At 54.8% G+C, this 23,679-nt stretch overlaps 1 protein-coding gene across 1 annotated transcript in view; it reads right to left on the reverse strand.

Moving 5' to 3' along the window:
- Positions 1–314: 314 nt before the first annotated feature.
- The window catches only part of LOC131488423 (nuclear pore membrane glycoprotein 210-like), a 60,646-nt gene continuing 37,281 nt past the window's right edge, over positions 315–23,679 (reverse strand). Inside the window, 11 exon segments of the mRNA XM_058690292.1 lie at positions 315–397; positions 762–810; positions 1,977–2,161; positions 4,331–4,396; positions 8,219–8,291; positions 8,394–8,479; positions 8,690–8,811; positions 9,916–10,112; positions 10,144–10,375; positions 13,492–13,517; positions 22,143–22,342. Coding sequence (XP_058546275.1) covers positions 315–397; positions 762–810; positions 1,977–2,161; positions 4,331–4,396; positions 8,219–8,291; positions 8,394–8,479; positions 8,690–8,811; positions 9,916–10,112; positions 10,144–10,375; positions 13,492–13,517; positions 22,143–22,342 — 1,319 coding nt within the window.

The raw sequence follows: 23,679 nt of genomic DNA on the forward strand, positions 1-23,679 counted from the left end.
GTCTAGATGATAGCTCTCGGGGGAATGTGCTTGGCTCATCCTTGCTCAAACCACAACCTTCCCCGCCACCCTCGCCTCTCTGTGCCTCAGTTTCCCCACCTGTACGACAGTGGTACCTCCCAGAGCTGTAGTAAGTGTGTGTAATAAACAAGTCAGCTGTCACTACTATTACTCATTGTCGACGGAGGGTGGCAATGACAATCCCTCACATTCCATCTCGGGGTGAGGAGACATTCATTCATACAACGGGTTACGGCTTTCAGAATGCCTTCGCTTTTCCTGTTTCATCTTGTCCTCACTGCAGTCCTGCAGGATCACCCGCTAAATGGGAAAAAGTTGGTAGTGGTGAGGCCCCAGTATGGTGGCACAGTGGGCGCCAGGAAGGGGGCAGGTTGGCCTATGGGTGGGCATGGAGTGGGGGCTGATCAGCTACCCGGACACCCCTTGTGGGTGTGGAGTATCTTATGTACCTCAAAGTTTAGAGGTGCTCAACTGGGTGACAGTAAAGCCTCAAAGAAGTCTAGACAGAGTTGTGAGCCTATAATGGGCTGGGGAGGGTGGGGGCAGGCAGAGCATTCCAGATGCCTCTGCTTTTTGTGGGGAGGCCTCCATTCTGTTGAAATAACCTAAGTTTCCCCTTTCACTGTGGGTTACAGGGATGGCCACGGCCTCTCTTACAAAGGCTTGGGTTTGTGATCGGCTACATTAAATGTGCAGAAGTCAGACAGACGATAGAGAGATAAACGCCAAAACCCACTCACTGGATCCTAAATCCCGCGACTTTTCTCGAACATCAAATTTCTTCTCCGCCTAGGTAAGAGGGAACAGCAGCGACAAAAGCTGGCAAGGATGAGGGGCAATGTGCTTCACCCGTAATACAGATTTATCCTCACAGCCCCTCTCGGAGGGAGGTGATATTTTATAACCCCGTTTTACAAGTGAAAACACTGAGACCCAGAGAGGCTGAGTAACCGGCCAGAGGCAGTACAGCCAGATCATAGTGGAGGGGGTGGCCTGGTCCCACAGTGCCTGTCCTGCGTATGAGCATGTACTATGTGTGTGCCCCAACCAGGAGCTATCTAGACCAGCCACCCTGGGGGAGCTGAGTGTCCCTGCATGGGCTGCTTCTCCAGAGGGGTGAGTGAGAGGGGCGGGCTGGAGGCAGGGTCCAGGGACGTCAGCCGGCCCCCACTCACTCCCCTGTCCAAGAGCACTGCAGGCAACAAACACCTACATGCACTCTGCCATCTGGAGGCTTTTCTCCTGCTTAAGCAACGCTCTCTCCTTCCCATCTGGACAGGTAGTTGTTGGGTGAGGGGAAAGGATGGGACCACGTTCCTTTTATCCACAACCCACGTGTTTCTGCTTAGCTCCACCAGCACCCCATGCCCCCAGTCCTGTAGCGTCTCCTGAAGCCTCCTACTCGCTGGCCCCTGCTTCCGCCGGGGACAGGGGTCCCATCCACACCTGAGTCCAGTCCTGGCCCTCCTCTGGGAGGCACCCCCCAGGGACGCCTGTCTCCCAAAGTCCCTCTGGGACTCTCCAGCCCTGCTCGCCCTGCCCACTGCTGTGCGTCCCGTACCCCTTCTCTCCCTTGTTGTCCCCTTGCTCACTCTGTTCCAGATACACCTGTCTCTTCATTGCATCTTGGCCATGCCAGGCACCCTCCCCTCTGAGGGCAACCCCAAAAGGGAAATCCAGTCGTCCCCCTGGATCCACTCTCCCCTGTTGGAGAAAACGAAGCCGAGGCTCAGAGAGGTTCATTTCACAGGCCCGGGGACAGGAAGAAGAGCTTGGTGCCCTGGCCAGGACCCTATCAGATTCTTACCCCCAAGTTGACCACATGGACCACCGGCCCATTCACGTTCAGTTTCAGGCTGTCCAGAGACCCTTGCAACCTGTCCCCGAATAATCCACACTCATGCACTCGAGGATGTCTCTGCAAGGCTCCCTAGCAGCTGCCCCCTCCCCCGTACCTCTGGACACGGGCTGAGGACTTTCTGTGTGAGCACTGAGACCATCCGGGCAGGCAGTGGGGTCTCATGCAGCACCGCATCTAAGTCTGCGACATCAGACACTTCACAGGCAGGTTGCAAATGACCTGCCGCGAGGCTCCTCCGGATCTGCCAATCCAGGACACCTTCCTCGGAAGCCCGCTTCCCTGTGGTTGAGGTGAGGGGGGCCAGGCCCAGGTGCCTTGACTCCCCAGAAGGCCTGACACTCTTCATGCAAGGGCTGCCTCAGAGCAAGCAGGCCATTCAAATCAACAAGGGGAGGGAGCAGAGCCAGAAGAGGGGCACATATGTCCACCCTACCGTACGACCAAGCGTCCCAGTGTGTCCTGATGAATGAACACATGGAGAGAGGCCCGAGGCTGCTTCACGAAGAGCTCTCCAGCAGGCTAGCAAATGCCCGCATGTTCCGAGTGGGGAAGTGAAGCCAACTCACAGCGGAATGCCCGGCACGGGCTGGGTGGCGCCTGACAGCTTAGAGAGACCCTTCCCCCGCACATGTGCACCTGCTGTCCACGACCACCCCGCCAGCGGCAGGCCTCCATCAAAATTTTGCCAAAAAGGGATTTGGGCTCCTGGCGGCGAAACAAATTCTCCAAGGGGACCACAACAACGAGAGGCCGATTCTGACACCTAGAGGGAAAAGCCATAGCCGTCCCCTGGGCGGGTGACCATGCTGGAGTTAATTCTGGGTGGTCTGGGTGAACCGGCCATACAGATCTGGAAATAGCTGCACACGTTTCACAAAACACTTACTCAGAGCAGCGAACGGCTTCAAAGGCACACAGTGTGGCTCCGTGAGCTGCGTGAGCTCTGGCGGCAGACAGACCTGCGTGGGAACCTGGCCTCTGCCACTGGGTGATGGCGCACAACCTGCTTCAGAACTCCCTGAGCCTCAGTTTTCATATCTGCAAAATGGGATGTCAACAGCTCACGGCTGTCACAGGCTTGGTGCGTCAATGGAGACACAGAGGAACAGGCTCAGTTATTACCGCGGTTTGACTACAATCGAGTATTCTAAGGTTAGGCGCAAAATAACCCAGGGTTTCTGTCCTGCTGCTCTGTGAATCTCGCCTCCTCCCAGAAGGAAAGGCAAGCATTTCACACGCAGGGCTCAGACACGGCACGCACAGCTTGGCAGGGGGGAGCCGGTCTTGTTCACCAGCCCACCCCCACTACCCGGCTGAAATCTAGGCCCTAAGCAGGTGCCCCGGGGCTGGTCCCTGCCTGTCTGGACCTCACCTGGCCCAGCTGTTCCCACTCACAGGCCTGGCGTGGCCATATAGCACCTCCTACCCTCCAAACCTGCCAGGTGCCTCTCGCCTCCCCTTTTACATGTGCTGTGTCCCTGGCTTGATATCATCCTCCTCCTTCTCTTTCTAGCTCAAATGTCACCTCCTCCAGGAAGCCTCTGTTGATGCCCGAGGGCGGCCATCTGCTTCCTGCTCTAGGGCGCCACACCACTAGACCCCACTTCCTACCCGGCCCGATATCTCCACAACCTTCTTCACAGGCTTATGTCCCTGTTCAAGGGTGTCCAAGTAGAGGCAGTGGGGGCGCTGCCCGGATCAAGGACAAGAATCGGGCTCAGGTGCCCGAGTGTTCGACAGTTCACGAATGAAAGGACATGCAGACTGCAAAGCACGTGTGCACTGTTCAGCCTGTTCCTGGTATACAACAGGCGCTCCATAAATGTTCCTTCTCCATCAGCATGGTTCCAAATACCCTCAAGAACGGACAGGCATGTAATACGGCGGAGAGTACAACAAACTACGATTGCGGAAGCTGAGAGGGTGTTCTGCCTTGTACGGTTCTTTCCATTTCTCTGCATATTTGAAAATTTTCGTAATAAAACGTTAGGGAAAACAACCCTCAAAAGCATTCTCAGTATGCTAGCTGTTCTTGCCCCTGGAGCTACCAGCTATCAGCTGACTCTGATCTTACCAAACAGAAGCAGCCCTCCCCCACTTTACATGGGAGAGGAGGGAGATACTCAGCCTCAGGAGGCCAAGGGCAACGCTTTGCCTTACTTGGAAAGCCTGCGCTGCTGGGAGGTGGCGGAGGCAGGACGGGGTTCCTGCACCCTGGCTACTGGAGCAGGGTTTAACTGCTCAGGTGTTGGTCACTGGGCGGCCTAGAGGGTCCTGAGAGCAAGGCCAGGGCAGCTGGGGTTGGGGACACATTGGAAAAACTCAAGGCTGCAGCTCCTCACCTTTTAAAACAGAAGCACTCGGCGTTTACAATAACTGGTCTGGCATATCCTCCTGGAAATATAAACCCTACGGAGGCTCAGGATTCAGACTCCAAAGGCCACTCACTGATGTTGCCACTCAGCCAAGTCTGGTTCACAGCCGGGCCCGTGTCAGCCACGGCCTGGCCTGGGTCTGCACCGGGTGGGGAGTGGCAAGGTCGAGGCCCAGATTACTTCCAGGCCATGAGTGCGACCCCGGACCGCCTCTCGGCCTCATCCGCCGCTTCTGTTCTGCTTCAATTAGGTCAGTGCACTTTCCCCACCCCAGTTCTTGCTGAACACCCAGCTTGTCTGTGTTTGTTTGTTTGTTTGTTTGTTTTTTCTGCTGCTCTGTGGCAATTATTCAGATGACACTTACCCTGACAAGCTCAGAATGGTGCCCTTCCCAAGTTAGGCAAAGCGTCGCTCTTTCTTACACAAACAGCAAGCAAAGAACAAAAACCACGATCAGCTGTCAAAACACTGTCACAGACAAAACAGCTGACTAGTAGCCACCCAGATGACAAAAAATGCTGATGCCCCCAAGTTCCCGATGCTCACCCCCCCCCCCCCCCCCCACGGCACAGCCCCGAGATCTCTACAGGCTCCGGGAGGCCTGAACCCAGAGAGCCGAGGGGGAAACAGACATGGGAACGAGAACACGCACGGCACTGCTCCCTGTTTTTTCCCAAGCCTAGCCAGATAAAGAAGCTTTTCACGATTTATCTTCCAGGCTGTAAAATAATAATTTGCTTAGCTTGTCAGACGGCTGGGGGAGAACTTCAGAGAAACGCTCTTCCTCATCTTTCTGCGGATTCTACCATCTGCTGGAAAAATCAGAGCGCCTCACCCCGCGCCCTCGGAGCTGAATGCATTTTGCCCAACCAGGACAAGCTTCTCTGAGCATGTTCTAGCTCGTGCTGGCCGGGGGACATCCTCCCCGGCACTGGGTACTCGGCTTTATCTTGGCCGGGAGAACAAGAACATTCTTTCACGAAGCCGTGAACACAGTGTCTCCCTCGGCCACCTTCTCCGCCGCCCTCTCAGATCAGGAAAACCCTTGAGGCCTCTCTCAGCCCGTACGCAGTTCCCACTCTCTGCTAAGAGGGGGGAAAGGAGACAGGGACAGAAGGTTCTCGGGGCTTCAGACCCTGAAGCTCAGGTCTGGTACTTCCAGCTACCCTGAAGAACAGAACGGCATGCTTTCAGAGGCGTCTTGCCGGGACCCTCCCGAGTACAGCTTCTTGCGTCAGTGACTTCTTGCCTGCCACCCCCTCTCTCCGCTGGCCACCCTTAAGCTTCCCTCTGAACTGCTACACCACCATCACCACGAATGTCACCACAGACCCGGGGAGAGCGCTCGTTTGGTAAGTCAACAGAGACTGAATGCCACTGGAAGCCTCCCCCAGAGTGAGTCACCAACTCAGAGCTTCAGCAAAACGTCCTCTTGGAGTGATGTGACAGCTCTTGAGGGCCGGAGGGGACGGGGAAGCGAGGGAGGCCGCTTCACAGGGCCCTCTCTCCAACCTCTGCAGGCTGGTGTTTACGTCTGCTGGGAGACTCTGGAAGATCGGAGGCTGGGAGGGGTCACCACGCTCAACCCTTGCCCCACTCACTGCCACCTCGGGTGATGCTGAGGGCCCGGACTCGGTGATGGGATCCCACACGGCAGGACAAAAGCCACGTATGCTGGGCTTCCTCTGGCACTAGGAGTCACGCAGGATCCCGGCAGGGGGAGGGTCGCCTGATCATTCTGCAGCAGGGAGGGCTGTTGGGGGGTGGGTGAGAGCAGGGGGCTAGAGCCAGGCCACCTGAGCCCCAATCCCGGCTCCGTTACTAGGGGGTGAGAGAACCTGAGTAAGTCACATGACCTCTGAGCTTCAGTCTCCGCATCCATAAAATGGGAGCAGCAGCCGTTCCTGCCTCGTGGTAGCGCCGTGCCCTTGCAGCGCACTGACACATGCACACGCCCGCAGCAGTGCGGGGCACATGGGAGGCCTTCAGTGCATGTAGCCATAATGCACTCATCCCTGCTGACCAGAGATCTGGCTCCGTGTCAGTGGGGCCGGCTCAAGTTCAAGCTGACTTTGGAAAGGAAAACACAGCAGTTCTAATCAATCCTGCCTACCTTCATCCACTCAACAGGTATCTATTGAGTGTCTATTATGTACCCCAATCTCTAGCGGGAGGGAACAGTCCTAGAAACATCATGAGAACGTAGCCCGCTAAACACTGGATATGAATTCTGATGTCAGAAAAACGTCAACTAAATAATCCAACGGAAACAAAGTTACCCTCTTTTTTTTCCTGTCATCTTCCCGTTGTCCCCAAACTTGAGAAACTCACGATGGTATCTTCCAGCAGAGGACTTCCGAGGAAGGGTTTCAAGTTTGGGGTTTGAGAGTATCTACCACGCTCGGGAGAGGTGGTACGAGATCACTGTTGTCCCAGGATGAGCCTTTTCAGTGGTCTCTCCCCTGCATCTATCTGTTCTCCCTTCTGGATACGTAGGTGCAGCCTGTCCACGTGGTGGCGGGGGCCAAAGGGCTCCTGACTCCAGCCAGAGCAGCTGGCGGCTGCTGAAGAAATGGGTAGCCAGGCGTGCCTTAGCCTGACACGCTCTGTGCACCCTTGCCTACAAGGACCCCTGTCTGCAGGCAGGAGGGCCTGGGAGCCGGCACGGGCAGTGCCCACTGGTGGGTGCACCAGCACTGGGAGAAGGTGGAGCCAAGTGCCCCAGCAGGAAGTCATCCCGACGCTGTGGTCTTGCACTGCCCGTCGCCTCGGGAAGCTCACGCGCAGGTGTTCCCTGCTCCATCCCAGGTGGCCAACCCCAAGTTGCCCTCGAGTTCTGGACAGCCGTTCTAGCTCCACACCCCCTGCACCGGGCCCCAGGGGGTCTCAGGCAGGTTGTCAGGAAGTTCACTCACCTCCTGCCAGGGCACCGTGGGCCCCAAAGAACAGAGAAACCGATGGACAAAGGAAGAATCTGAAATGCATTAGGCACCTACTGTATGCCAGTTTCCTCCATGCCCATTATCCTCCCTTAACCCTCAGAAAAAGTATGGGAGGCAGCTGTGATCGTCCCTGCTTTGTGTGCATTAAAAACAAAAACAAAAACAAAAACAAAAACAAAAAAACAAAAAAAAAACCCTGAGGCTAAATGAGGAGGCATGACTTGTCCCATGGTCACTGGCTGAGAGCCGGCCATCGGTCCCAAGTCTGCACGTGTCCCCTTCTCCTCTTCCTCTGTTCTCTGCCCTTGCCTTTGTGTCTCCAAGCACATCACTAACAGTTCTGCACACAGTAGACACTTCATAAAAGTTGGCTGCTCTCAAGGGGGTTGGTGAAACCATGCTCCTCAGGCATAGATCATTTTGCTACATAGATGGACAGTGGGTGGGCACGTCAAAACCAGGTGTGGAAAAGCAGCCCTCAGCTCACTCCCCCTACACGGTCCAGTGACCCAGAATCCCAAGGGTGTGAGAAGGCACGTATGATACCACGTCCCCCCAAGAGCCTCCTATGAAGGGATGGAGGCGGCCTCCCAAAAGGCTGGGACATGCAGTGGATGCTAGAAATGGGCCGGCGCGCTCCATCTCGACGGACCAAACTGTTCTGTTAATATGCTGGTGCCACACAGTCTCGTTTGTCACGGTGCGTTCTGGGGGCCAGCAGCATCCACAGCTCCTGGGAGCTTGTGTGCCTGCCCTGGGCCTACTGGTCAGAATCTGGATTTTAGCAGGATCCCCAGGCACTTGGTGTGCACATGCAAGTTGACTTAGAACTTGACTGGTTGCGGTTCCTCTGAAAGGGGATGCCATCACAGGCTCTGGCTGTATCTCAGTGGAGGGAAGCCAGTGTGACAGAGCTGGGGACTTGTGAAATAAACCCCACACCCACATCCCCAGCTCCCCCCTCCAAGGCCACCGCCCAGATGCAATGCTGGGGATTCCCCACAGCAAGCAGGACTCACAGTCTCCATCCTCCCTCTTGGTCACCAGAGGTGACTCTGAAGAGAAGAAAGGAATGCATTCCCCAGGACGGTGCTGGGAGGCATTTGCCAACAGCGTGTGTCACTGTTGCCTGTGAAAGTGGACCGTGCGTCCCTGCCCTTGTGTGTCGCCTCCCTGAGCTGCTGAGGACCTCACCTGGGCCATCCCCAGCTTCTCTTTCAGTCCCTGCAGGAGGGTGCGGGGCTCGATCTCCTGCAATAGCACCAAGTAACCCACAGCCACTGTGGGAGGGACTGAGTGACACCTGAGTGACACCAGAGAGCCAGGGGTGGGGCGCACGGAGGGAGCAGGGTCTCTGCTTTCTCTCGCTGACACCAGCTAGGAGCTATCCACGCGCCTCACGAAACCTTCCCAGGATAAAGAGAAAGCAGGAGTTTGCTAGTGGGCCTGCCACCCCAGAGCCATGAGGCTGACCCACGCCCTGACCTCACCCTCACAGCCCTCCTTCTTCAGGGCCCACGAAAGCCCAGAAGCACTGCCCAGAACCGGTGCAGGAAGCAGGGTGACAGGCAGGGGTCCTCTGTCCCACCACCACAGCCTGGCACAGCTGCTCCTGGTGGGGGAGATACCAGGTCTGAGATGGCTGTACCTGGACTCTGGGAATCAGGAGCCCCTCCCCCCCACCCCCAACTGGATTTGGGAGTCAGGGTCAACTCCTCCCCCATCATCCCTGCCTACCCCCAGCCTCCCAGGAAACCTTTCCTGAAGCTACTGATCACTATCCTCCTTCCTCCCTCCGTCCCCCCCACCCCGCCCAACACAGTGTTTTTCTCCTCTGCCCCGGGTCCAAACCATGGAGTGTGGCCAGGTGGTCCCAAAGACAGAAGGACGGAGAGGGCAGACAGGCTCACAGCACCCCGGAATCCAACTCTGGAGTCACCTGAAGCCCCCGTGCCCCCTGTCTCTCCCCAGAAAGGCACCCGGACTTCTGCGGAGAGGAGCCCCGCACCCGACTTGGGCAACCCTGGAAAGCGAACGGGCTGCTTCACGCAAGCTGTGAGCTCACCCCAGGACGCCTGGGGCCAGCGCGGCCGGGCAATCCCGCCCCCATCCTGTCCCCCTGCTTAATCCTTGGTCTGAAATAGCCAGGGGTAATCCCAGGGTGAGGCGGGCGGGGTATAACCCCCGGGCCGCGAAGGAGGAGACGGAGGCGTCCAGAGGGAAGAGACTCGCTCATCTCCGGCTAGAGGGAGTATACGGTCCCTCCCGGAGGGACAGAGACGCGAGTGACCCAGGCCCGCTCGAGGGCGGGATCTGCGCCTCCCGCACCCCCTTCCCACTGGGTCTCGGGCTCTCAGGGTCAGGAGTTCTGGCCCCACAACCCAGAGGCCCAGTTCTGCGCGCGGACAGCAAGCACCCCGTAGCGAGGCCGATCCCGCCACCGAGCCTCGGGGGTCGCTGGAGCCCGAGTCCGGAGCCGTCCGTCCTCGGAGAGCGGGCGGGTGGAAGCGCCAGGCAGCGCCCCAGAACCTCTTTCCCAGGGAACCCGGTCCCCGCCCCAGCTCCAGCCCCGGGTCTGGGGTCCACCGGCGCGCCCTCTGGACTGGCTTCTCCCCGCCTCCGCCCAACTCCCCGCCCAGCCCCGAGGGGAGCGGGCCCCCCTCCCCAAGAAGTTCGCGCACCCTCGACACGCCCGCCGCCCCCGGTGCCTGCTTACTTGTCGCGGCGGCAGCCGAGCTCCGGGATGACGCTGAGCGGCTGCGGGCCGGCGCCAGGGCTGGGGTCCGGGCGGCGAGCGCACGCGGCCAGGTGCCGCCGGTGCCGCTCCAGCAGGTCGGCGTCCTCGCGGCTCAGCCGCGCCACTTGGCGCTCCAGCTCCTCGATGCGCCGCCGCCGGCGCGCCAGCAGCTCCTGCTGCGCCGCGACGATCCGGGTCAGCTCCTACAGGTACTCGGCCGCCATGCCGGGGGGCTCGGCGGCGCTGGTCATGGCCCCCGCCCGGCGGCCGGCAGCGCCTCAGGCCAGCGGGCGGCGGGGCGGCGGCGGCGGCGGGGCGGCCATGGCTGCGCGGCGGGGACGGTGGCTCGGCGCGGCGCGGCGCGGGGCTCGGCCCGGGGGGCGCGGCGGCGCGGCGCTGCGGCCGCCGCGGGCAAGCGAGGAGTTTTGCAAAGTGCCGGCTGCGACGCGAGGGGGAGAGGGATCCGGAGCGGCCGGCGCGGGAGGAGGCGGGAGGGAGGGCCCCGCGCCCCCGCGCCCCCGCGCCCCCGCGCCCCCGCGCCCCCGCGGCCCCGCGCCCCCGCGGCCCCGCGCCCCCGCGGCCCCGCGCCCCCGCGCCCCCGCGCCCCCGCGCCCCCCGCGCGAACCACTACCGCCTCATCACCCGCCGCCTCCCAGCCGCTCTGATGTATACATTTAATTTAAAAAGAAATTCGGCAAAATATATCTTCATATTGCCATCAGCAAACGATTTTCAGGGTGAGTAGAAAAATAGTTAATAAATTCAGAAGAACTTTGAATTTTTAAAAAACATCGATCTCCTAAGCGCCGGGTTTGTTTGGTTGCAGACCTCTACAAGTTTCCTAGACCGTCCATTCTGCGTTCTAACGGGTTGGTGGCCCTGATGCCTCCAAGATGTCAACCCAATATAAAATGCATCATAAGATTTAAACAGACATTTTACCAAAGAAGACAAACCAGTGGCAAATAAGCCCATAAAAAGATGCCCAAGGGGCACCTGGGTGGCTCAAGTGGTTAAGCATCTGACTTCAGCTCAGGTCATCATCTCACAGTTCATGAGTTCGAGCCCCATGTAGGGCTCTGTGCTGACAGCTCAGAGCCTGGAGCCTGCTTCAGATTCTGTGTCTTCCTCTCTCTCTGCCTGGAGAGAGATAATTCTCTCTCCGATCTCTACCCCGATCATTCTCTCTCTCTCTCTCTCTCCCTCCCTCCCTCCCTTTCTCAGTCTTTCCCTCTCCCTCTCCCTCTCTCTCCTTCTCCCCCCCTCAAAAATAAACCTTAAAAAAAAGATACTCAACATCATTAGTCATTAGAGAAATGCAAATCAACACCACGGCGACTTATAAATGACACCCAAACCGTAAGCAACCAAAGGAAAAGCAGATCAGTTGAGTATCACCGAAATCAAAAACGTTTGTGCTTCAAAGGACACCAGTCAAGAAACTGGAATTGACAACCTACAGAACAGGGAAAAAGAGTTTTTGCTGATCATATATTTGATGAGAGACTTGTATCTAGAATATCTAAAGAGCTTTTATAGCTCAATAACTAAAAAGGCGGGATAACCCCGATGTAAAATGGGTAAAGGATCTGAATAGACATTTCTCCCCAAGCAGATATAATAAGCACATGAAAAGATGCTCACTTTCAGTAGCCCTCAGGAAAACGCAAATCGAAACCACTGAGATATCCCTTCACACCTTGTGGGTGTGGCTAAAATTAATTTAGCCCGTAGGTTGGCTAACATTAATAATACAAAAAATAATAAGTGTTGGCAAGGATGTAGAGAAATTGAACACTCAGACACTGCTGGTGGGAATGTAATATGGTATGGCTGCTTTGGAAAATAATCTGGCAGTTCCTCAAACATTGAAGCCATATGACCCCGAAATTCCACTCCTAAGTGTACAGCCGGGAGAACTGAAAACATACATTCACACAAAATCTTATACATAAATCCAAAGGTCCGTCAATTGAACAATGGATACATAACAATGGTATATCCATACCATGAGTATTATTTGGTAATAAAATGGAATAGAATACTGACATGTGCTCTAATATGGATAAATCTTCCAAACGTTATGCTAAGTGGAAGGAGTCATGCACAAAAGACTATGTATTGTATGATTCCATTTATGCACAATTCCCAGAACAGGTAAATCCACAGAAACAGAAAGCAGATCTGTGGTCACTTAAGGGCTGGGCTGGGGGTAGTGGGTAGGTGAAGAATTCTTTATGGGGTAAAGAAAATGTCCTGAAATGGACTGTGATGGTGTTTGTAAAACTCCCTGACTGTACTGAAAGTTGTTGAGTTGTATACTTTTAAAGGGTGAACTGTGTGGTATGTTAATTGAACCTTGATGAAGCTGCTAAAAGGAAAAAAAAAATGATTATTTACTAGAATGGCTTTAGTTAAGAAGACTGACCGTTCTTCCAGAGTCCCCATGCGGTGCAGGGTGGTGGGGTGGGGAGCCAGGGGTGGGTAACCAGTTTCTCCAGGCTCAGCATGAATCCCTCCCAGAACCCCTGCCCAGTTGGGGACATCGATGTGACCGTGGGGGAGACCCGTCCTGCCTGACCCCAGTGCACATCTGCAACCTCCCGCCAGAGGCCTGGCCCAGAGGAGCCGCAGATCATTGTGTTCCTGTTGAAGAAATAGCATTGCTGGCCTGTCACTTGGACACATTCTGTTGGCCAAAGTCCTGAGTCGAGCCAGGTTCAAAGGAAGCCCCTGGATGGGAGATGCCGTGCACCGCCAAGGGTGTGGAGACAAGAAGGGGGCAGCATCAGGCCGTTGGTGTAATTGTGGCTTACGTGGCACCAGGTGCGCAACAGGGGCTCCGTAAGTGAGGCTTACATTTCATTTCAAGGGCACACCCATCTCTTCCTGCAGCTTGAAGCCAGGACTGTGGTGGGATGAGGGAAGGGGCTTTTTCTCAGGACACCCCAGCGGCCAGGGCCCCTTGATGGCATCGTAAACCAGCCCCTCCTCGGCAGGACCAATCTCTGTTGTAGCTGTCGCCTTCCATGTGCCATCACATGCCCTCCATTGATGTCGGTGACTATGACGTTAGGTGCTACTGCGGCCGTCTGCCTACCCGGGGGGACACTGTGTCATGGGGCTCCCTTCCGATCTTCCCACTCCCGGCAAGCGTGAGGAGCTAGCGGACCTGCTGAAACACGCAGTGTCTGCTTGGTAAGTTGAGTCTCACTGTAGAAGGCCATGGGAAGAGCACAGAGGGCTCTGGAGGTGGAGGCAAGATGAGTGGAGCCTGAGGAGAGCTGAAGTCCCCGCATGCCAGGACAGCAACTGCCTGCTAAACCCTGGCTCCAGCCACCTTCCCTTCACCCCGAGCTGGGGCCGTGCCAACAAGCCCAGCATGGATTCCTGGGTACGGATGATGAGGTTGAAACCCATGACAAGAGTCACTTGCCCAACGCCACCCAGCAGGTTAGAGGCAGAGGGTTTTGTCCTTAAACTCCAGGCTCTATATACATGGTTTCCCCCCACCCTGCACCATTTCCAGTGGTTTATTATTTCACAAGACCTCACCTTGAAGTGAAGCCTTCTTTCATACTCTATCATAGAGGGGACAGAGAAAAGGGGTCAAGGTACAGCTACCAGTGCCCCCCCCATTTCTGGACACCCACATTCCCTCCTCTCCACTCTACCATTCTGCATTTCCTCACATTAGACACGTCACATGCTCTAATGCCTTTGCTTTTTTGCACATGCTGTTCCTTCTCCCAGATACTCCTTTCCCTTTCCCGTACTCCCCAGACTGGCAAATTCCTACCCATCCTACAAGACCCAATCCAAGTGACTCCTCCCTCCAGAAGCCCTCTCAGACTTCTTCCCTGGCCCACTTGAAGGCTCCTTTTGGTTCTTTGTGATATTTAAAAGATGGTCTTTACCAGTTTGATGGGGCTGTAGAGAAACAAGCACTAACTCTTAGTCACTGCTGGAGTGACAATTGGCACAAGCTCCTCGAGGGACAACTGGAGAATCGAACTGTCCTCCAGATGTCAAATGCACGCACCCTTTGACCCGAAAGCTCCAGTATTAGAAGCCTAGCCCATGATAAACTCACTCGCGTGCTCAAAGGAATCATGGAGAGTCTGCTCTGAGGACCTTCTGCGGCCTTAGAGGACATTGGGTGGCTCCCTATGGATTGACGAGAGTGACCTCAGGACAGAGGGAGTGACAAAAGTTGGGCACAGGAACGGTAGACACGGATGTTTCTACCAGTGTGACGATAGGAAGGGATATGCAGATTGAGTGCTTGAATATGTATAGACTATTTCCAGAAGGATACACTCCAGATAGTGCTGAAAGTGATGCCTCTGAATTCTTCTACTTCCTCATGTATATTTTACCATTTTACAAAGTGTTGAGAGCCTAGCAGCAGGAAGAAGACTGACCCTACAGACTTTCGTAGAGGTCGGATATCGTTTTCCATTCGCACATGTATTGCCTTTTCAAAACACAGCCATAATAATTAACTGACAGAAAACAAAAAATCTCAGGGCATTACATTCTCTATGCACATCTGTCTGTCATTTCCACCACATTCTGCAGGCTGGAACCATGTATGATGAATCCCTGTACCTCCACTCCCACATCCTGCCACAAAGAAGGGCTCAGGAGATATGTGATGAATAAAGAACGAACGAATGAACAAACGAATGAACGAATGCATGGAGGAGGGAATAAGTGACCGAGAAGCCTGCAGTGTTACGAGGCAGGGGCAGTCCCTGAGCTCCTAGTGCAGACCCGAATCAGCACAGGGATCCTTCCCAGAGCTCTGCTGGGCTCCCTGGTTCCCTGAACCCTCGCTGGCAGGAATTAGGGGCCAGATGATCAGGGAGGAAGCTCCATCCTCCCCCTGCACATCCTCATCCCTACCCCTGGCATTTCTGTCTTCACTCTCTGCTTTGCCTGACCCTTTATTAAGCACAGACAAGTAGGAGAAAGTACAGACAGGCAGACAAACAAAAAATGGTGGATCAGGACTCAGAAATTCCGTTTGGCCACCAACTTGCTATTTAACCCAAGGTAACTCTCTTCTCTCAACTGTCTCTTTAAACTTTACGTTCCTCATCTGTAAATGGGCAGACTAAGCCCCCTTTCCAGGCTGCTCTGACGGCAAAATGGGGTCACGTATGGAAACGCTTAGAAAGAACCTGGCACATGGTAGATGTTGTAACATCGTCCCCTGCTCCACACTCTGATCTCCGCACTCCACACTCTGATTTGTCAGTGTCACCACGATGGAGTTGGAATAGAGACACCACTAAACAGTAAGCATGATTAGGAAACTAAGTATGTATGTTAAAAATATCAAAGTAGCCATTAGAAAAATAGAGAGAGAAGGCATGATTTTCAAAGCAGTAGGGGGGAGAAATGGAACAAAACCAGTTTGATCGGTTTACAAATGAAACAATGAAATTATAATTAAAAACATAAACTAAGGTGGCCAAATGAGTCCAAACAGATCAACAAGTGCAATAAACATTAATGTTTTCAACTCCCTTATTAAAAGGCTGAGACTCTCAGGACTGTCCCCATGCCCAGCTGCCTGTATTTACAAGAGGAAAGGCATCGCAAGACCCCCTCCAGGTTGGAGCTCCCGCCTCCTGCCCCCCCCGCCCCCCTGCCTCACCTGTGCTGATGTTCCAGACCTCCAATCCTCAAACTTGGCCATTTGGCCCTGCCCGGTGGGGGGCTGGGGAGCACTTTGTGGTCAGCCCAGATGAGGGCCCGCTGGTGGATGCAGTCACCTTGTCAGTCATCATTTTTCTGCAAATCAGAAGGGTGCTCATCCCTCAGCTGTCCCGCCTTTCACAAACAGGTAACTGCTTTCAGGGCCCCTGGGAGCAGCTGCCCACAACAAGTAGGATTGAAGACCCTCCCGAGGTCTGACACCCCCAGTGCCAAGCTCCTGGAGTGTGTGAGCACAGAGCATAGTATCAGGACTCAGGCCTGTTCCAAGTGCCCCTGGTCCACTGTCTGCTGGGCCTAAATGGAAGCCTTTGATCTTCCCTTCAGAAAAAGGAATCTTCAGAATTACATTGTTAGCACTGACGCCTGTCTAGGCAAACAATCCCTTTATGACAAATGAAGAGGCCCAGAGAGGGGGTGTGGCTTGTCCGAGGACACGCAGCCCACCCTCAACGTAACCCCAAATTTGGTCATTAATGCTGCCTTTGTGAATTTTGCCATCACCAGATACTCCTAAATGCATTCTTGATTTTTTTCTTTGATTTACTTTTCTTAACAAAATACTTTTAATTTAAAAGTTTTGTTACCGAAACATATTTAGTCTGCAATAAAGCTTTGTTGGGGCACGTGGGTGGCTCAGTTGGTTAAGTGTCCAACTTTGGCTGAGGCTGTGGTCTCACGGGCTGTGAGTTCGAGCCCCGCGTCGGGCTCTGTGCTGACAGCTCAGACCCTGGAGCCTGCTTCGGAGTCTGTGTCTCCCTCTCTCTCTGCCCTTCCCCCACTCGTGCTCTCTCTCAAAAATAAATAAACATTAAGAAACTTTTTGAAATAAAGCTTTGTAGCACTTGCCATAATTAGAAGTTTATCTATATAATACAACAGGATGGAAAAAATGTTAGTATCTGGATAGAAGGTGTTGTCATTCTACACTGTGAGTTGATGGCTGTTCTTTCTAGATTAACAAGGGCTAGAGAGGTGTTAAAGGCCCAGTAGCACATAGCTGAGCCCTTCCCTTCATATAATCAGAGGGACTGAAGAAGAGAGACCTTTCTCTCCCTATGACCCTATGCTGTTTGGTGTGCTTTTGTCCGCATCTCAAACGACCCTTGGGGACTTGGTCTCAGGTGTATGAGGGCCCCGCAGGGCTGGTCCTAACCCCACCCCAAATCTCCGTCTTTCATCTGTAAAATGGACATAAGAATATCTACTTCTGAGAGCTGGTGGAGGCCATACAATCAAATGAGGAAATAGGGGCGCTCAAGTGGCTCAGTCAGTTGAGCATCTGACTCTTGACTTCGGCCCAGGTCATGATCTCATGGTTCATGGGATCGAGCCCCACGTCGGGCTCTGCGCTGACAGTGAGGAGCCTGCTTGGGATTCTCTCTCTCTGCCCTTTCCCGGCTTGTGCTCTCATGTGCTCTCTCTCTTTCTCTCTCAAAATAAACAACAAAGAGAGAGGGGGGAGGGGAGAAGGAAGGAAGGAAGGAAGGAAGGAAGGAAGACGTGAGTTGCCCAGCACAGTGTCGCCCTGGGAGGGACTTAGAGTTGCCATTGCTGCAATAAATCTGAGGGGGAACAGCTTTAACAACACCCACCATGGGAGGCATGCGTATCTCTGCCCTTTTACAGACAGGAAGCCTGAGGCCCTGAGACAAGGCCTTCTCCCCTAGGCGTCTTCAGCCAGGAGCCTCTCAGGGGCCCATGAATATGTTTGAGAAGGGGAGTGGGGAAGGGAGGAAAGAAACACACTGACAAACACGTCAAAATGAATGAATGTTTAATTAAATGTCCAGAGAACGTAACATTAGTCAACTAGTCAATGGCATTTCAACTCAGCTCTGATACAGTTATATATAAATTCTATTTAATGAGGCATGTGGGTGCCTTTTAATACGTTTGACGTGATGTGGTGTGGATGGGCCAAACAGGACCTGGCAGAAGCCTTAAGATAGGCCTGCCCACACAAAGGAAGAGGTTTGTCAAGGAGTCCGCTTGCATTCATTCATTCACCCATTCATTCATTCGCCCAGCAAGCCGAGAGTCTGCGAGCTCAGCAGAGCCCACATGACAGTCCCTGATTCTGCTGGGTGGTCGCTCAGAGTCACTGCCTCCCTCCAGTGCTCATCTCTTAGTATCTCATCCTGAACTCGATTCCTCCCTCCATCTCCCCCCAGTGCAGGGTCCCTCCTGTACACATGGGGAAACGGAGGCTCGGAGACAGCAAGGCAGGCATGAGGTCACGGAGGCTCACCCCGTCGGTGGCAGAGCAGGGATTAGCACCCACGCCTCCCCGCTGTGCCTCTCCTGCAAGCAGGCAGGCCTACGTCCCCCAGGGACCCTCTCCTGGATCCTCATGAATATGTACGCGGCTGACCCCATCCAGCCTCCCCTCCTTCCAGAAGTCTGCCAGGAAGCCCATTACGGATTCATGTGGCACCGCCTGCATTTCTAATTAAGAGAACACGGTTGTTCTAATTTTAACATCAGTCCCGTACTACCTCTGACCCTCCCTGTCGCTTCTACAAGGGATGTTTTCGCCTCCAGAGACCACGTGCGGCCCTAGCTCTCTTGTCTGGTACTTGGGATGAATCATCTTCTGGAGGGCTCTTGGTAACGTGGGCGACTTGAATCCCTTGTTCTGGGGTCCCCGACAGATGCGTCCTCCATTAAGTGAAGAACGCCCACCCAGTTAGCACCTGGGCCAGGCTGGGGGCTGGAGGCCACGGTCCCTGTTAACCATGACCCTAAGAATAAAACCCAGCCACCTCCCCAGGCCCGCCAAGCCTCTGCTGCTGACTTCTCTCTTCCAACTCTCCCTCCTGCCCCTCCCCCCCAGCCTAGGATTGCCAGAGGAAATACAGGGCGCCCAGCTACATTGGGATCTCCCAAGAAGACCAAATGATTTTTTAGTATGAGGATGCCCTGTGCCACATTTGGGGACATGCTTATACTAAAAGCTCTTTTGCCGTTTATCTGAAATTCTCATTTCAGAAATGTAACTGGGGGCTCTATGTTTGTATTTGCTAAATCTGGCAGCCCTATTCCAGCCACACTGTCCCCATGCTATTCCACGATCACACCCGCTAGCATTCCCACTTCAGGGCCTTTGCACGTGCTGTTCCTGCAGTCCGGAACACTCTTCCTGCCCCATCTTTGCAGATTCCTCAACTCAAACGTCACTGCTGCGGAAATCCTCCCTGACCACCAGACTGGAGCACTATCCCACCGTCACTGCCATCGTCCTCTCTTCCGCGATCCGGTCTTACGCCTCTTGGAGCGTTCAGCATGATCTCTGAGGTGATCTTACGTGTCTGTGTTTTTCTGTCTCTCCCCCCACGGCGTCAGCTCCACGGGAGAAGTGAGTCTGCCCAGCAGGGGGCCGGGCACACGCCTGCATCTTGGATGTTGTTCAGTATGTACAAGTTACCCCCCCTTGCAAGGAGCTTTCGTTTCGTCTACACTGTAGCACCGGAAACCCGAGCAGGGGGGTGACCGATATGTCCTTGGCCTCCAGCTGGCCCTTTGTAGGCCAGCAATTCCGCCCAGTACTTTCCATCGGTTGACTCATTTAACCTCAAATCAGCCCAGGTGACGGAGGCACCACTACTGCTTCTATTTCCCAGGGGAGGCAACGGAGACACAGAGAGATTCAGCCGCTTGCTCATAGTCACAGAGCTCAGGAGAAGTGGAGTCAGAATCTAAAGCCGGGCCTCCTGATTCCAGAGCCTGCACGTGGAAAACAGCGGCCCGGCCCAGCGCCTGGCTTCATTCTCTTACGTGTTTACAGCAGACTCCCAGAAGCCCCGCCCCCCGCCGCAGAACCTCAACACCCTCCTGACCTCAGCCAGACACTTCTCTTCCCCCACCATCGCCCACCCAGCGCCCACGCAATCCCCTGTCTTGTCCCCGTCAACTTAGCAACTGCCGCCCCTCTTCTTGGGGACCCTTCTTTCTCTTGTTTACCAGAAAATATTTTACTATTTCATCGAGATGTCTGACAAGCGTCCCCTCTTCCAGGCAGCCCTCCCTGACCATCCCCTCCGTCCTAGCACTAGGCTGGGGCCTCCTCCGGGGCTTCCTCAGGACTTCTCCCACTCTGGCCCTGGTCCAAGCCTGGGCTCTCTCCGTGCTAGACCATGAGCTCTGGAAGGGCAGAAGTGGGCCGGAGGCCTCCCAGGGCCCCAGCACCCAGTGCAGACCGGGCTGAGAGGGTAATAGAAGTTCAGGACTGTGAGCACTACCCCTCCCATCAGCAGGGAACCTCAGTTGCTTCTGTCCCTTCTGTCCTCAGCAGGACTTTGGTTCCCATCTCGGGCTGTCCCCGGCCACCTGGAGCTGACTCCCCCGGTCGAACTGGAACAGGGACAGCCACTGAGTTGGGGCAGCTGGTTCATGGAGGGGCTTCCAGAAATTACATCCAGGTTGGGATTTTGGCTCAACAACTCTCAATACCCACCCAGAGGAAAGCCCATGCCCATAGTTAGAAAGGTATCCTAGGGAGGGGCACCTGGGTGGCTCAGTTGGTTAAGCATCTGCCTTCGGCTCAGGTCATGATCTCACTGTTTGTTGAGTCCGAGCCCCACGTCGGGTTCTCTGCTGTCAGTGTGGAGCCCGCTTTAGATCCTCTGCCTCCCTCTCTCTGCCCCTCTCCTGCTTGCATGCCCTCGCTCTGAAAGACAAACATTAAAACAGTTTTTTTAAAAGAAAGTTATCCTAGGGAAATAATCAGACAAGTGCACAGAGACGAATGAGGATGCACATTTCGGGGACCAGCAAAACAGTGGAAACATTTATAACAAGAAAATGGTATAGGGGCAGCCGGGTGGCTCAGTCAGTTAAGTGTCCGACTTCTGCTCAGGTCGTGATCTCGCGGTCCGTGGGTTCGAGCCCACACCGGGCTCTGTGCTGACAGCTCGGAGCCTGGAGCCTGCTTCGGATTCTGTGTCTCCCTCACTCTCTGCCCCTCCCCCACTCACTCCCTCAAAAATGAACATTAAGAAATTTTTTTTTAGAATGATAAATAAAACATCGGAGACCAGCTGCTGCCCACTCCCCAGGGACTGGTTTTCTGACTTGTGCTCCATCTATCTGCCTGCATCAGCTGTTTCTCTTGTGCCGTTTTTGTCCTGTTCTCCGTCAGCCACAATAGCCACATCCCCTCCAGCTAGAGCCTTTGCTCACGCTGTTCCCCCTGCCCGGATCACTCTTCCCTCCCTTCCTTGCCTGGGTCACTACCACTCACTCCTCAAATCCCAACCCAGTCCTCACTTCCTTGTGGGGGCCCTCCCTGCCCAGATCACATCCCGCAATAACGTGGGCCTCCCAGGAACCCGTCATACGCGCCGTGGTCCCTGGATTGATTGGTGTGATTCTTGGTTTATCTTTTTCCCCGATTGGACCGTAAGCTCCACAAAGGTAGGAACTGATCTGTTTCACTTCCCCATCTAGCGCAGCGCCTGGCACACAGTGGGTGCTCAATATTTGTTGAAAGGATGTTTACATTAATGAATCACTAATGGATACAGACCCACACTTGCCGACGTGGCAAGATGCCTGTGATATATTTACATGCATGAAGAACATAGGTTACAAAATCTCTACTGCTTGCTGATGCTTTTGCAAGAAACACAATTTTTCTGTAGGCATTTATATAAAAGAAAAAAATCTTGGAAGGAAGAACAGGAAATCGAAATGCAATCAGCAGAGGGGCTGTGAGGGGATGTTTCTTTTCTTCTTGCTTATCTATAGTTTCTGCTTCAACTAGCTCAGATTACTCGGTAATTAGAAAAGTGCATACGAGTCCCCGGGGGGTCTCTTTGAAGCACAGGTTCTGATCCAGCAGGTCTGGGGCGGGGCTCCAGGTGACGCCCATGCTCTCAATCTAAGGGCTAGTCTCTCTCTCTCTCTCTCTCTCTCTCTCTCTCTCTGTCTCTCTCTCAGATGTCCAGAATCAGGCAAGGAGAGCCAGGGGCTTCAGCCCCTCACAGTGGTCATTATTGGGTAAATGGGGCCAGGGTTTGGCGGGGAGCTGGCCTGCTGGCCTGTCCAGCCCAGCTCAGTTATCCTTCTGCCGTCTAACCTCTCTGCTGCGGAGGACAGGGCAGCCCCTTGAGGACAGCAAATGTGCTGCCTGAGGACCTGGCTCAGAAGGCAGCCTGGGGCCTGGGCACTGGGGCTACTCCTTCACTGGACCCTCAGCACTGCAGAACTGGGAGCACCTGATCAGAACTGAGGGGGACACTGAGCCCTGGACAGAGGAGGGGACTAGACAGAAAGGACCAGAAGTAGAAGCCTGGGGAAGAGAAAGGGGCACAGGCAAGATAGTGTTTTCCCCAGTTACAGCCCATCCACTCCCTTGATTCACCAGTCATCCCGCCAGCTACCACCAAAGCGATTCAACCCTCACATTCACCCCTAGGATACCCTTATTAGCCCAAACATATCAGGCTCCTGCTCAAGCACCATCCATGGCTCCCCATTGCCTGTGGGAGAGAGACTGTGTGGTAGGCTGCAAGACAACATGGCTGGTTAGAGTTGGGGTCAGGGGTGGGGGGCAGCCCAGGGGACACAATGCAGCCCGCCTCACTTATGATCATGACAGCAGTCCCAGCCAGCAGGGCAAAAAGTGTGAAGAACATGACCTGGTAGGAATCCAGGAAGTGCTGGAAAAGGCTGGCTCCATCTGTAGTCAATGGAAAGACAAGTTACCAAACGGCCGCATGGAGTCCCCTTGCGTCTGTGCGTGGCTGGAGGGTGAGGCGGCCTGCCTGAGGCCTGGGGCAGCAGCCGGTCCTATGGGGCTGTCACTCCAGCGATCCGTCCTATTCCATCTTGGGCCACTTGAACCAACCTGCGTCCACCCGAGGCCCTGCTGGGAGGAGGGTTCAGTTTCCATACCCATTCCAGGGAAGAGCAGAGCTGTCTGGGGGAGTTCGGAGGGTAAGGGTGGCCCGGGAGTCAGCCACGTGCCCGGAAAGGCAAGGCAGTGTGGAAGATGTCAAGCCAGGAGCTGCCGTCATGAAAACGGAGGTCAGGGTTGGGCAGAGGCTCTGGACAGGGATGTTGCCGCCCTCAGAACTGAGCCCCATGCACCACGGGAGCCCGGCATCAGCTGTCCCAAAGCCACTCCTCCTTTGGGGCCCTGCCTCGGGGTGGCCCAGACTGTGGCTTCCTCTTGCATCTCCCTCTGCCTCATCCTGGGCCCCTCCTCCTCCCCTAAATGGGCTGTCCTGAGTCAGGACACATCCCTGCTTGATGGGGGGAAAGAGGTGGCCTCTTCAAGTGCCCCTGACATTGGCCTTAACCCCTCAGGCTGTTCCTCTCCAGACCTGACCAGGCCACTTCCCTGCTCTCAAGAAAAAGCCCAAGCCCCTGGCCGGGGGTTCAAGGCTCCTCGTGGCCCGCCCCCTCACCCTGCACCTCACCCCAGGGCCCTTCTGACTGCTCGGCCCTCCCCCTGGCTACTCATCCTTCCAGACCTGAAGGAAGCAGTCCCTTTGAACCACACCCTCAGGCCAGCAAGTGTAAAATCACCCGCTCCGTGTGCCCCCCACTTCTTGAGCCCCATGTTTAGGATCATTCCTTTCTCGCTGCGTCTGTAATAGTCCATGCCCTGTTTGAGGTGAGGGCTTCTCAGGCATCTGCCCAGCACACACGCTGCTGTGCAACAGGTGCTCGTACACGACTGTGGGATAAATGAAGCATCCGTTACTGAGCACCTACTGTATATGCTAGGTAGGCCCTGTTCTAAGTGCTGTCCCCACATGCAGTACTCAGCTCCCAGTTGGGGAAGACCAGCGGAAATTATAATTAGTTGGGGAAGACCAGCGGAAATTATAATTAGTTGTAGTAATTATTCCCTAGGCTGACAGTGGGGAACAGGGCTATGGAAGAAGGAGAAGGATTTACGTGGGAGTAAGGTTCAGAATTTCCTAATATCTGAGCAGGGAATGTGTGAGGAAAGGCGGGTTTGACTGAGGTGGGGATGTGGCCAAGGGGCTATCGGGGAGAGAGGCGTCC

This window comes from Neofelis nebulosa, chromosome 1 (assembly GCF_028018385.1).
Source record: "Neofelis nebulosa isolate mNeoNeb1 chromosome 1, mNeoNeb1.pri, whole genome shotgun sequence".
Lineage (NCBI taxonomy): Eukaryota > Metazoa > Chordata > Mammalia > Carnivora > Felidae > Neofelis > Neofelis nebulosa.